The sequence below is a fragment of the Callorhinus ursinus genome, unplaced genomic scaffold, assembly GCF_003265705.2.
Source record: "Callorhinus ursinus isolate GAN/ISIS: 27379988/994484 unplaced genomic scaffold, GSC_fseal_2.0 scaffold18, whole genome shotgun sequence".
NCBI classification, from domain to species: domain Eukaryota; kingdom Metazoa; phylum Chordata; class Mammalia; order Carnivora; family Otariidae; genus Callorhinus; species Callorhinus ursinus.
This window is the reverse complement of record NW_027397080.1, coordinates 21,685,105-21,699,623: the sequence shown is the minus strand read 5'-3', so window position 1 is coordinate 21,699,623 and position 14,519 is coordinate 21,685,105. Positions and strand designations below refer to the sequence as shown.

The following is a 14,519-nucleotide window of genomic DNA, read 5'->3' as shown; positions in this document are numbered from 1 at the left end:
ACTGGTTATCCCACCCAAAATGCCAGTACCTATTCCACAGTGAAACAAACCAAACTGGCCTGTACATCCATGGATACAGCAGAGCAAACTCTTCCTAACAATTTGCTCTATGCCACACCACTGTTTCAGCTAGCTCTGCTCAGCAGTGCCACTTCAACCCCACACCCTCCCTCCTCTAGTTCTCCACGGGAACTAATTCCTGCTGCTCCCTCACCAAAGTTATGTATTTCCTTACTCACTTAATTCTCTCTGGTGTAATGAAAAACTTTTTAACTGCTATTTAGAAAGGAGGAATGCCAGAGTAAAAAGGAGCCAGCTACCTGAAGTTTTTGTATTCAAAAGTAATGCTCTGGATTTATGATGCAGCTCAATAATCTATCTTCAAGAACTAGTATAAAAAGGAATTATTTTCCTTGCTAATGAATAAATAATAAGTATATACACATATAGAGTTCTATTTTTTTTAATTTCACAAGCATCCTAAATAAAGGACCAATCTGCCAAAACTTTGAGTCATATTACACATGAAAATGATTTCAGAAATGAAATCAACCTTTTCTCACAAAGACTCCTTTAAGTTTTCCTTGGTTTTTGGAATTAAAGAAAAGACAAAGAGAAGAAAGTTCAGAAAACAAATTTTTCCAAAGAAGACGATTTATAAAGGCTTAAATACAACGTCCCTGTTCGAGGACCATTGTGACTGAACAGAAATTATAGAAACACTTAGCCTTCTATGAAGGCCCACAGAAGTCATTTTTCTTTCTACTCTGCTTCTGGAGCAGAGATCTCCCAAGGTTTCTCTGTTAGGAGTTATCTCTCTGGCTTGATCCCTGACTAAAATGTAAGCCTTGCCTCTATGACCCTTGACTAAATATTTTATAAAATTTATAATCAATCTTTTTACCTAAGGGTTTATCTTCTTTTTAATTATTAGTAATCTTGCCCCATAGATCTGTAGTATATGCCAAATACTGCTTATCATTTTCCTTCTATTATCTCATTTACTCTTCGTATCAGTCCTAAGATGGCTACTAATACTGCCCCCATTTTACAGATGAGAAAACTGAGGTTGAGACCAGTAAATAACTCACCCAAAACCGCTCGGTTAATAAGAGTTAAACCTAGGTCTAGTTGACACCAAACTGCAAGCTCTTTAACAACACTATCTGTTGATACTAAAAAAATCTCAATTTTATTTCTTCATCTAATCCAAAGAATCGCCATCCACTTCATACAACCACATCTGAGTTCTACAAAGTGTCCTTAGCACCTCAGAATTTGCTTGGTTTTTACATCATCTAAATTTAAAAGACTTTATTTTGAGAAACAGAGCCTTATATTAAATCACTGGTAGACAATGAAATCCTATAATTACACCATGTCCATTTACTCAGTAATAAGAATTCTAACTATGATTAACACAGGTAAACAATGGGTAACATTTCTCTAATTTTATCAAACCATACTAGATTGCATAATAATATAAAAAATAGCTACCACTTATTGCTGTTTACTTTGTGACAGATGCCTAAAGAATCTTATCCCTAACATAGAATATAGGGTATTTATCCCCATTTTACATATGAGGGAACTGAGGCTCAGAAAAAGATATTTAACCCAGCTGGTTACACAGTAAAGCTGGTAATATGAACCCAGATCTATAAGGCCTAGGCCCTTTCTACTGAAGCAGGAGAAAATGTTTCAGGACACTCTGTAAGAAGTTATTTGGAGGGAAAAACCCTGCAAGGACTTTCTCCCAAACCACCTCCTCTAGTATATTCCTGCTAAATAAATTAGTGTCAGCATATACATTTTTGAATTTTAATTTATACAATTACTTCATTTAAAAAGAACCAACAGGCTACATGTATTAAAATTAAATAAGGTATTTATTTTCTATGTATCCTGAGAATAATTCTATAAAGCAAATGAATATGTATTACTGTTAATTTTATATTAGATCTAAGTTAGTAACTGAAATTAAGTGGTTTTAGAAATATTAATGCTATTTTATACACATCAATACAAGTTACATCAGAATGTTAACAGAAAACCCTTAGAATGTTGCCTGTTCCAGTCAAATTTAAACAATACAGATATCCACAAAATCTGTGAGGGCTTACTGTATCTACAATTTTTCAGGGTTCCTTAAATTCAGAGCAATTATTTTGGGGGGAAAAAACCACTCTATTATTTTTAAATTGTGCCATTAACAGAAGGGAATGGGTTTGTTAATAACAAAATGCTGTGAAATTAGTGCAGGACAAAAAGAACAGAATCACAGGAGACCGCAGCTACTCTTGAAGAGTACAGGTTGGGTGGTTCGCTGGAATGGCAGCATTCTGAGGGTCGGCAGCTACTAAAGCCCCCACCTATTAGTTAAGGGTGATAGTGAAGGGGCAAGAGTACAGTACCTGGTGATGGGCAGGTCGAGGCCCCGCTGCAAACTGAGAAAAGGAGGAAAAACAAACACAAAAGGAAAGGCACAAAGAGTCAGAAACACCACAACAAAAACCAAAATGTCACACAATATGCCAAAAGAAAAAAAACCCACAAGAAAAAAAACAAAAACACAAACAGTCAAAGCTTTGCTGCAGGACAGTGACAGACAGGTACTAAGATTCAACAGGTTAACACCACTACCAGCTATAGTTTGCCATTTATCAGCTGGGAGAGAAACAGCTAAGCTGTTAGGCACGTAAGGGTACCTCTCTGATAGGAAGAGTAAAAAAAAAAACAAAAACAAAACCAAACAACCCTAAAATAAAGCAAAAGAAGGTTTGAAATACTAATTGATTATATTAAGACAAACATGAAAAAGTCAAGGGTGCTTATGCTATTGATATAGCTGGAGGAAATGAGAAAAGCTTTTATATTACAAGAAATAGCCAGGAGGTAATTAAAATGTCCAACAGAAAATAAAGAATGTTAACAGGACTGATTTCAAATTTACTTAGGTTTAATGGGGTATCTCACACATGAAATGGAAATTTCAGTATCTTCCTTTATTTCTTAAAGAATAAAATTTCATTTATATATCTATAAATATACATATTTATAATATATAAATATATATTTAAATATATAAATAACCATATATATATTTAAATACAATTAACTAGTGAAGTTTAATATCAGGCATACCAAAGCAAATAGCTGGTAAAGATCATCACTTTCTAACATGATTAATCAAAGTGGTACTATTATAAGCTCAAGAAGAAAAAAGAGCAAAAGAAATCAAATCTCTCAATTTTTATACACAACAGCACAACACTGTCCATATGTACCTACTGCTATCTGATATTGAGAATAACAAAAGAAAATATAACTCCTTGGCCCAATAGAGTGCTTGAAGGCAGATAATACACACTCCAACTCTTATTTTCCCTAATATACAATGAAAGAAAAAGTTTTTCCACCAATAAAATTTTAAATACTAAACTTCTAAGATCAACTAATTCTTCACCAGAGCATTAACTGGACTTCCAATGTGACTTCACTAAAAAGGACAGAGAAAACTATTCGGGACATAGTGTCATGTACTGGCTACTAATACATTAACTATCGAAATTTAACCACCCTCTTTAATAGTGAGAAGAAAATACTTACAAAGCGGTTTTGAATGCAAACCACACAAGCCTTTAATGTAATACATTTAAGAAACTAAAATACATCTTCAGTTATTTCCTAGAGAGCCTTCCTTCCATCAACTCATCATTGCCGGTGAATCAGACTGAAGATTAACGAAGAAACAATCCGTCATACTCAGAATTTAAGTTACGTGCAAGAGATGTGGAATTATTTCCCCAACTGCCGTTATTTCATATAAATAATTTTCAAAAAATTGCAGTGGAGCACATCACAATGTAGGAGATGGCTGAAGACCGCTTTATTAAGAATTCACCTTAGAAGATTAAGAAGTCACCTCAGAAGCTAAACATCACCTATTTTTCAAGTAATGATATGTGTCTTAAACACAATTCGAAGTTATTCAGTATAAATTAATGAGCTCTTGATGACCTGTGTGATTAATGTTAGGTCAGCTATTATATTTGCTAACTACTACAAAAGAGTTTTTCAAAATGATAAGGGCAGCTTTACTTCTTGTAGAACTTTGTCTCATCACAGAAACTGCGGTCTTGTATTTTCAGTTTTCCAATTATGAAAAGAAAACAGATCATACCTCTACTATGGACATCAAGTTTCAAGAATAGGCAACACCACCCATGTGGTATGAAAGTAGGGGGTGGAAGTGAGATGTTTCTTCATGACACTTTTGAAGAAAATGGGAGAGAAGGGCCATGTTAAAAAATTAACCTGAGTACAGCAGTACCTGTCTTATCACTGTTCCACAGAAAGGCCCCATTTCTAAGGCTCTAAAATAAAAGTTGCAACTTCATCTATTTGGAAGATTCCAGTCAAAAGAGAACTTTCTATGAGCAAGAGGAGTACCTTATAAAATTACAAATATACTTAAAACAAAACAAAACAAAACACAAGTTAGTGGGAAAGTACCCTAGTCTATTTTGCACTAGTCACCATTGGCTATTGAGCTTTCCACTTGGAATGACAATAATCTTAATCCTATGGGTAACTGTAAGCAACAGAACAAACTGTAGTCGCTGCTGGCTCATATTAAAAATAGAAACTTTCATTTCTTTCTTTTTTTTTTAAGGGGTCTTTAAGATGGTGAGGACTGTAGATATTAAGGAAAGCAGCCTTCTGTGAACTTGGATCCAATGCTAACGCCACCCACCCACCCACCCACTCACTCTTCTGGGCACAGTTGGCAACAGGGCAGGGCCAACATAACACTGATGTATCCTTGGCACTTAGCACCACAAAATATAACCAGTGGATACAGGTTACTGCAAAAGCCAAACTGTTCCCCCTCTTTCAATTAGGCATTTAAGAGGTATTCTGGAGGCTATTTAAAAATAAACTATTGTTTAAAGAGTTCCAGCATAACCAGAAAATGAACAGATAGGTAGCTAATCAGTATCTTTTTGCTTTTAAACAAGATTTTCAATAATATGAATTTAACTAAGATATCATACATCAAATAGAAATACGGACACAAAGATAACCTGAAAGAGGGAGGGGGCCACTTGAAGCCACTTGGATTGCAAAGGCAGCTGTCCAGGGAAGAACAGAATAGCCTAAACTGTGCAATTGCCAATGGCCCATTAATGCAGAAATAGAATGGAGTAAGCTTTAGCTGCTCTACAAAGCCATGGGAAGGGTCCCTTCCTTAGTGCAACAGCTTACCTCTCCTCACCAGTTGGGACAGCTGTGGGATGGATGAGACTAGACTATGGCAACTTGGGATGTAGAAAGAAAATGCAATCCTGTCAAATTTCATATCCCAACTTCACCCTCCCAGCACCAACACAAATGAAATAAAGAAAACTGGACCCAAAACAACAAGCAAGAGTAGTCTAGGGTTTGCTAGTCTTGCACTTGTTTTGGGATATGTAATGGAATGTTATGTGTGTGGTTTTTAGTAATGGGGGTGATAATGGTCACTAGCAGAGCAGATGGCAAAAATTGCATAGAGGATAGTATCTGAAGAGTTTATGACCACAGAAAAATGGCTGACAACTACAGACAATTTCCTCTTTGATATTCAATTATAAAATGGAAAGAGGGAAAAAGAAGCCTTGAAATTTATCTTTTAAAATCAAATTTATCTGAAAGGGATATCCCTCTTCAAGTTTAAAATAAAGAAAAAGCTAAACCCCAAATTACTCCTGTCTAATTCCCAATCAACAAGACCCACCCAATTTGTTATTCTTTTCCCCAGTATGCCTGGCAGAAACTGCCATGCTAGGTTAGACTTTCAGAGAAGAAGCAATCAAAGCATTTCTGTTCATCAGCCAATAAATGGATGTGGTCAAAAATAATGAGTGCCAGAGGCACCACTGCCTGCAAGAAGTACAGTTTGTTATATTGCTTACAATGCAGTATTTTATCCAGCCTCTTCCAGCCAGGGACCTGTAAACGGGAGTCTGTTCCAAAACCTTCCTCCTCTTCCAGTTGTCTGTGCAATGTATTGGCACTGTTCTGCTGGGCTGTCAAAAAAACTGGTTTAGAGATGCAGCTCTTCAGTCAGGTTTTGCGCCAGTTCTAACCATGTAAATTTCTTTTCTTTCAATAATTATAAAAGGGGGATGGGGGTGAAGAGGGCCATAGAATTCTTTGTAATAAGAGCTTACCATAACGTCCCATGTTTAATGACTAGAAGCAGGGCCTATCTAAATTAATCTGGAGAGATCTCAGGCCCACTCCAAGTAGTCAAGTATCCACATCCCCAAACCACTCTCAGAACACAACTCGCATCAGACATCTTGTTGATCATTTCAGGAAAAAAAAAAAGACAAGCATACAGGCAACTAGGACCAAAGTCCCACCTCTTTAGAAAGGTTCTTCCACCCCCTGGGGAGAACCAGGATCTAAGAACAGGTACTGGAGAAGAGGGCAACAGGGAAAAGGAAGACAGGAAGAGGGTAAGAAAGAGATTACATTGTGGTGCAGTCTACGATCTCTAGTTCTTTGAGCAATCTTTCATACATTACAACATTTCTCAGTTCATGCATAAAACCAAATGAATAGGAGCTAATGCAATGAAATACCCCTATACTACAGGCAAAAAAGCAGGGGTAGGGAACCAAACAAAGATACCTGTACTGAGGAAAACACAGAGCTGAGATACAAGTAAGAATGTGAGATACAATGTGAGATGTTACAGAAGCACCTTCTGGCAAAAACTAGTCATGCAGGGCAGGAAACGACGTTCTAAGGAATGGACAGCTGAAGCAACTGTATACTTTTGTGAAGCAGAAGGATGAACCTTGAGTAAATTCTCAGTCTTTGCAATATTTATTGCAATCCATGTAAAGGATGAGCAAAGAGGATGATAGCATTTTAATCTGTATGACAATTTATTTACCATCTGAAAAAATGAATACACCATTGGTGTATGTCATGCATGTGTCCAAACTGTCAAATGATTAGAACTGATCTAGTGACACCAATTCAGAAATTTACTTCCTCCAAACCACTGAAATTTGAGAGTCTAATTAATGAAATTTAATTTACTTTTAAAATCACTGTGCTTTACTCTCCTCCTGAATTGTGAACAGTACAACAAATTAAGAGTTGAAATGAACTTGAATGCAACCAGATTTAAAAAAAAAAATCATGCCACAGAAAAGTAAAAGAAGATAAAAAGCTCCATTTCTTCTTTCTCTCAATAAATTTAAATTATTCCTATATTAAAAGTCTGAAAATGCAGTGCTAACCAATAATAATAATAATAATAAATCATAATAAAATAAATTGTCCTTGGAACAAGTTCCCAAAAACAAGTAAAAATTTTAGCCAAAGGAACCCAAGCTCCTAAAAACACAACTTAAACGGAGAACATTATCTAGAATAAGCTTCTGCGTACTTACCGGAGAACGGGTTTGAGGTTGTGAATTCATTGTCTGAGGGGCTTGAGGGTATACCAACGTGGTTGGACCTGCATTCTGTCCAGAGGGATATGGGGTCTGTCAAAAAATGGCAGAGCAATGTCATATTTTGAATATATCTGGCAGGGTAACTCAAAGTGTTAAAAAAAGTATAGAAGTATTTACTAGTATGGTTTGTAGCTATACTTTTAAAAGCTTATCTTTACCACAATATGCAGCAATTCAGAATCAGAGCAGCAGTTTTTAGAGGTTACCTTAAACCTCCTGATAAGGAGACATCTACAACCCAATGATTAGGTACAGTGATTTGATAACTGAAGTACAAAGAGCAGTGTCGATTCATCTATTTCTGAAACGGACAGACCATGCCACAAACAAAATCAAACATAGCTGAGAGAACTTGTTACTGCTCTGGTGAACTTTCCAAAGTACCTACAAGCAAAGAAAGCCACTGAGGAAGACATCCCAGAGCCAAATTAGCAGTTCACTAGGTTAACTGCTATATTACTGTTGTTCTATTCCACTGCTTACGCTTTAATCCTTTTACATGACCATTTTTTTTTTTACATAAAAATCTACAATGGGTACGAAATTTAGATAAAAGCATGGGGTAAGTGGTAGTATGTACTAACTTACCATAGGTTTTCTGAAAATAAGAGAATAAGCTTTTCATTATGAACCCATTTTAAATACTCCAAACTAGTATTCTATGTGCTACTGAAACCCAGGGGGAAAAAAAGCAAAAAACCTGTAACATGTTTAAAATGCAATACTGGCAATAGCAATGGACACAGAATCACAGCACTTGGTGTTAAATCCTAACAACTGCCACTTACTTGGGCAAGTAATTTATCTTTCCCATGAAAGTAAAAAATAATAACTAATCTACTTCACAAGGAAGTTGCCAAGATAAAATGAGGAAAAATCAATTATTATACCATCACCTTTTATTACCATGGTGCCAATTTTACAAATGAGAAAATCAAAGGTCAGAAGATTTAAGTGTCGGGGCACCTGGATGGCTCAGTTAGTTGAGTGACTCTTGGTTTTGGCTCAGGTCGTGATCTTTTGGGTCAAGAGATTGAGCCCCATGTCAGGCTCCATGCTCAGTGGGGAGTCTGCTTGAGATTCTCTCCCTCTGCCCCTTCCCCCACTGGCTAGCTTGCTCTCTTTCTCCCTTATTCTCCCTCAAATAAATAAATAAATCCTAAAAAAACAAAACACAAGTGCCTTATCCAAGGTAACTAAGTAAATGGTATCTCTAGAAAGTATTCTAACTTTGCTTTAAAAGAAAATTCAAAATTTTTAGCATCTGCTGACCATTTAGTGGCAGTTCAGCTGGGATTAACAATTTAAAGCAAATGTTTGAGGGGAGCCTGGCTGGCTCAGTCAGTGTAGCATTGATATTGGAGTCATGAGTTCAAGCCCCAAGTTGGGGGTAGAGATTACATTAAAAAAAAAAAATCTTTAAAGCAAATGTTTGAAAAGTTTGTAACTTTTAAATAATGAAAACAAAAAAACTAATGAAAAAAGTTTCATACTGGACATGGAAAAAAATCTGCAATCTTTCAGCATGGTAACCTTATACCCATCTCTAACAACCAACATTAAGTTTCCACATCAGGTTAATTTCCCTTTTTACAATAGGTATACTAAATCTGGCCACAAATTGAAAATTATGACAGCAAGTATCTCACATCTATCAAATAGGTGATAACTGCATCAAACAGGGGTCAAAAGTTAGCCACAGATTTCTGTGGCGCCCCCTATTTCTATTTTTTGAAACAGCCTCAGTAGAATAGGTATTACTTCTTCTTTAAATGTTTGTTAGAGGGGCACCTGGGTGGCTCAGTTGTTAAGTGCCTGCCTTCAGCTCAGGTCATAATCCCAGGGTCCTGGGATTGAGCCCCACCATCGGGCTCCCTGCTCAGTGGGGAGCCTGCTTCTCCCTCTCCCTCTGCTGCTCCCCCTGCTTGTCCTCTCTGTCAAATAAATAAATAAAACTTTAAAAAAAAAAAGATCATTAAAAAAAATAAAGGACTCTTGTTTTTTGGGAGGTTTTTGATTACTGCTTAAATTTCCCTGCTGGTTATTCGTCTGTTCAGATTGTCTATTTCTTCCTGTTTCAGTCTTAGTAGTTTATAAGTGTCCAGGAATACATCCGTTTCTTCTAGATTGCTTAATGTGTTGGCATATAGTTCCTGGTAATAATTTCTAATAATTGTTTCTATTTCCTTGGTGTTAGTCGTGATCTCTCCCCTTTTATTCATGATTTTATTAACTTGAGTCCTTTCCCTTTTCTTTTGGATAAGTCTGGCCAGAGGTTTATCAATCTTATTAATTCTTTCAAAAAACAAGCTTCTAGTTTTGTTGATCTCTTCTACTGTTTTTCTGGTTTCTATTTCATTGATTTCTGCTCTAATCTTTATTGTTTCTCTTCTCCTGCTTGGTTTAGGCCTTATTTGCTGTTCTTTCTCTAAGTCCTTTAGGTGTAAGGTTAGCTTGTGCATTTGGGATTTTAATTTTTTTTTTAAGATTTTATGTATTTATTTGACAAAGAGAGGCACAGAGAGAGAGGGAACACAAGCAGGGGGAGTGGGAAAGGGAGAAGCAGGCTCCCCACCGAGTAGGGAGCCTGATGCGGGGCTTGATCCCAGAACCCTGGGATCATGACCCGAGCCGAAGGCAGACGCTCAATCACTGAGCCACCCAGGCGCCCCAGGATTTTTCTAATTTTTTGAGAGAGGCTTGGATGGCTATGTATTTCCCTCTTAGGACTGCTAGGTTTTGGACTGATGTGTTTTCATTCTCATTAGTGTCAATGAATTGTTTAAGTTAATTTTCTGGTTGACCCAATCATTCTTTAGCAGATGCTCTTTAACTTCCAAGTGTTCAAGTTCCTTCCAAATTTCTTCTTGTGGCTGAGTTCCAGTTTCACAGCATTGTGGTCTGAAAATATGCAGGGGATAATCTCAGTCTTTTACTACCGGCTGAGACCTGATTTGTGACCCAGTATGTGGTCTATTCTGGAGAAAGTTCCATGTTCACTGGAGAAGAATGAGTATTCTGTTGTTTTAGGATGGAATGTTCTGTATGTATCTACGAAGTTCATCTGGTCCAATGTGTCATTCAAAGCTCTTGTTTCTTTGTTGATCTGCTTAGATAATCTGTCCATTGCTGTGAGTGCAGTATTGAGGTCTCCTACTATGAATGTATTATTATCAGTATGTTTCTTTATTTTGGTTATTAACTGGTTTACATAATTGGCTCCTCCCATGTTGAAGACATAGATCTTTACAATTGTTAGATTTTCTTGTTGGATAGACCCTTCAGGTATGATATAGTGTCCCTCTACATCTCTTACTACTGTCTTTGGTTTAAAATCTAATTTGTCTGATATGAGGATTGCCACCCCAGCTTTCTTTAGAGGTCCATTAGCATGGTAAATGGTTGTCCATCCCCTCACTTTCAATCTGGAGGTGTCTTTAGGCTCAAAATCAGTCTCTTGTAGACAGCATATGGATGGGTCCTGCTTTTTTATCCAATCTGAAACCCTGTGTGGGAGCATTCAGCCCATTTACACTCAGTGTAACTATTGAAAGCTATGAATTTAGTGCCATTGTATTGCCTGTAAAGTCTGTTTCTGTAGATTTTGTTTCTTTCAGGTCTATGTGACTTATGGGTTTCTCTTGGCTTACAGAATCCCCCTTAATTTTTCTTGCAGGGCTGGCTTGGTGGTCACATATTCTTTCAGTTTCTCCCTGTCCTGAAAGCTCTTTCTCTCTCCATCCATTGTGAATGACAGCCTTGCTGGGTAAAATATTCTTGGCTGCATGTTCTTTTCATTTAGTACCCTGAATATGTCTTGCCAGCCCTTTCTGGCTTGTCAGGTTTTTGTGGACGGATCTGATTTTATTCTGATGTTCCTCCTTCTGTATGTAAGAACTCTCTTTCCCCAGCTGCTCTCAGGGTAGCTTCCTTGGCTCTAAGATTTGCAAGTTTCACTATTATATGTTGGGATGTTGATCTATTTTTAGTGATTTTGGGAGGGGTCATCTCTGCCTCTTGGACACAAATGCTTGTTTCCTTCCCCAGATTAGGGGAGTTCTCAGCTATCATTTGCTCAAATATACCTTCTAGTCTTCTCTCTCTCTCCACCCCCTCAGGGATCCCAATAATTCTGACATTGGAACATTTCATGGCATCATTTCATTGATCTATTTTCATGGGCTATTAGCTGCCTATCCCTATTTTCCTCAGCTTCCTTCCTATCAGTTTTTTTCTAGATCACTGATTCGCTCTTCTGCCTCATTTACCCTGGCTGTTAAGAGATTCCAGTTTAGACTGCATCTCATTCATAGCATTTTAAAGTTCGGCCTGATCTCATTTCTGCCCTTAGAGATTCTATATAGTCACTAATGCTTTTTTCAAGCCAGGCTGTTGACTTCATGATTGCTATTCTGAATTCCATCTCTAACATCTTACTTATATCCATATCCCTTAGTTCTGTGGCAGAGGACATTGTCTCTGGTTCTTTTCTTTGTTGAGAGTTCCTCCTCCTAGTCATTCTGTCGAGGGATGGTTGAATGAATGAACAGAGTACAAAATATCAACCAGACCCAAGCTAGATGCACCCTAGCAAAATCTGGAGTGGTCAGATGCCACCACCGAAAAAACAAAGCCAAAATGAAACACAGGAATAAAATTTTTAAGTTTTTAAAAAGGGGGGGTGAAGGGGACTATAATCTCTCAGTGTGGACAAGGCAGGGTGTTTCAGTTGTTCATGGGTATACTTTGGTCTGTGTGTTAGAGGACACGACATCCCAAAATTACAAGGAAAGTAAAACTTGTATATGTAAAAAGGTAAAACCGAATCTATAAAAAATATGTGTGTAAAAATACAAGTTAAAAAGCAACTATGAAAAATAAGTTGAGTAAGAGACATCTAGTTGAAATGAGAAGGGAAAAAGAAAAACACAACAGAGAAAAAGCATGAGAAAAGGAAGAATAAAAGAAAAGAAAAAAGAAAAGAAAAGGAGAACTATATCTGAAAAATAAGTAAGTCATGAGGCCACACCTGGAGCTCAATACACAATTTTCCCCTGGTGTTGGGATTTTAGTCTTACAGGATCCATAGGATTGTCATCCGTGTGTTCTTCCAGCCTGTCTTCTGGGGGAGGGGCCTGCCACACTGTTTCTCAGGTAACCGTGCCTGGCGGGGGAGGTGCCTCACCCCGACAGGAGGATGGGCTCAGTGGAAACCAGTCTTCTTTGTGGCTTTTGTTCCCTGGGTGCTTTCCCCACCTCTTCAGAGGATCAGAGCAAAAATGGCCGCAGTCAAACCTCTGGCCCAGAGCAGAAAAATCTCAATCTGCCCTCTTTAATAGACCCTCCAGGACAAAAAGTCTCCACTTCTGCGTGCGCCGCTGAAAACAGCAGTCTCCTGCGGTGCGTGCCCACAGCAACTCTCTCAGAGGTAGTATCAGGGGGGGAGTACCAGTGCCCTTTGTGATCCTAAAACCGCAAGCAGCTATGGGCTCATGGCCACACCCAAAACTCGGGAATCAGGTCTGGGTTCCGCTCTCAAGCCTTTTTCCAGCCACTACCGTTCTGCAAGTTTTGGCCCGGTCGCAGACTCAGGTTCCAGATTTTTTCAGGCTGTTCAAGAAAAGAGCGGTTATCAACAGGCCCGGCTCCAGGTTTATGGCGATTGGAGCTGAGAGTCCCCTCCTGGGCTCGCTGACCATAACCTGCTTCCTGGCTCCAATGCTCAGGCACTCTACCATTTCAGGAATCCGTTTTGCTCTGTAGTCCCTCATAACCTGAGACTACAATGCCCTACACAGAATTCTGCCTTTTCATTTCCTGAGCCCCCTTCAGAGAGGGATGTTTCTCACTAAAGCAAATTTCTAAGCGTTCTGATTTTGTGCTCTGGTGTTATATCACTTTCTAGGCACCATTTATGGAGGCTCCCTCCCCCTTCTGTTTATCTTCTGGTATCTTCCCACCAATTCATGACTCCACACGTCCTACCTTGCAAAAAGCAGTCGCTTTTCTGTTTTTAGAGATCCAGATATATATTCATACATCTCAGATTGATTTCGTGGGTGTTCAAAATGGTTTGATAGACATCCAGCTAAATTAAGAGGACCCGTTGAAAAGGGGTCCCCCACCCACTATCTTGCCTCCTCTCCAAGAGAGGTGAGTCCATTTCTTTTTTTTTTTTTCAAAGATTTTATTTATTTATTTGAGAGAGAGAGAGAGAGAATGAAAGAGAGAGAGCACATGAGGGGGGGAGGGTCAGAGGGAGAAGCAGACTCCCTGCTGAGCAGGGAGGCCGATGCAGGACTCGATCCAGGGACTCCAGGATCATGACCTGAGCCAAAGGCAGTTGCTTAACCAACTGAGCCACCCAGGTGCCCGAGGTGAGTCGATTTCTTATCAACGCTGTCTGCACTCTAAGGTGAAAAGTATTTCATCAAGTTCGATGACAACATTTGGATAGAGTTGTAAAATACTGCACCAATTTCATTCTTTATCGAATTAAACAAAGTGATCAAATGTTAAGAAAGCCATATTCTCAGTGGTAAGGGCTTGCTGGTTTTAGGAAATCTTGATACTTTATTCTCAACATTTAGCTGATGTTGGCTGAAGCAAAACCTAAACAATGAATCATGGAACACTACATCAAAAACTAATGATGTAATGAATGGTGATTAACAATAAAAAAATTTAAAGAAAAAATACTAAAGACAACACTGAGATGTACAATTTATTAAAAAAAATACAGAAATGTTCTCTCTATCCTTCAAGAAGTTACGTGAGAAGTTTGCCCTTCCATAGCTAGAGTACTACAGAAAGGAAAAGCAACCTAATTTGTTTTCAGAATAGATGCTGAAGATATGCATAATGGCCATATTTGACCTTATTCAAGATTTTCACTAATATCTTCAACACTGGAGCCATATAAGGCAACACATCTACAGTTAACTGAAAAAGCGGCATGTGAATTACCATTCAGGCACAAGTTCTATCATTAGGTAATAC

At 38.1% G+C, this 14,519-nt stretch overlaps 1 protein-coding gene across 16 annotated transcripts in view; it reads right to left on the bottom strand.

The window, feature by feature from the left end:
* Positions 1-14,519, bottom strand: part of EIF4G3 (eukaryotic translation initiation factor 4 gamma 3) — a 335,019-nt gene that overhangs the window by 155,486 nt on the left and 165,014 nt on the right. For 9 of the 16 annotated variants that reach the window (XM_073903237.1, XM_073903228.1, XM_073903230.1 and 6 more), the window contains exons 4-6: positions 7,455-7,550; positions 5,958-6,071; positions 2,415-2,447 (exon numbers count right to left, since the gene is read on the bottom strand). In XM_073903237.1, coding sequence (XP_073759338.1) covers positions 2,415-2,447; positions 5,958-6,071; positions 7,455-7,550 — 243 coding nt within the window. The remainder of the gene's footprint in view (positions 1-2,414; positions 2,448-5,957; positions 6,072-7,454; positions 7,551-14,519) is intronic. The other 7 variants (XM_073903234.1, XM_025856162.2, XM_073903236.1 and 4 more) reach the window with 3 other exon arrangements.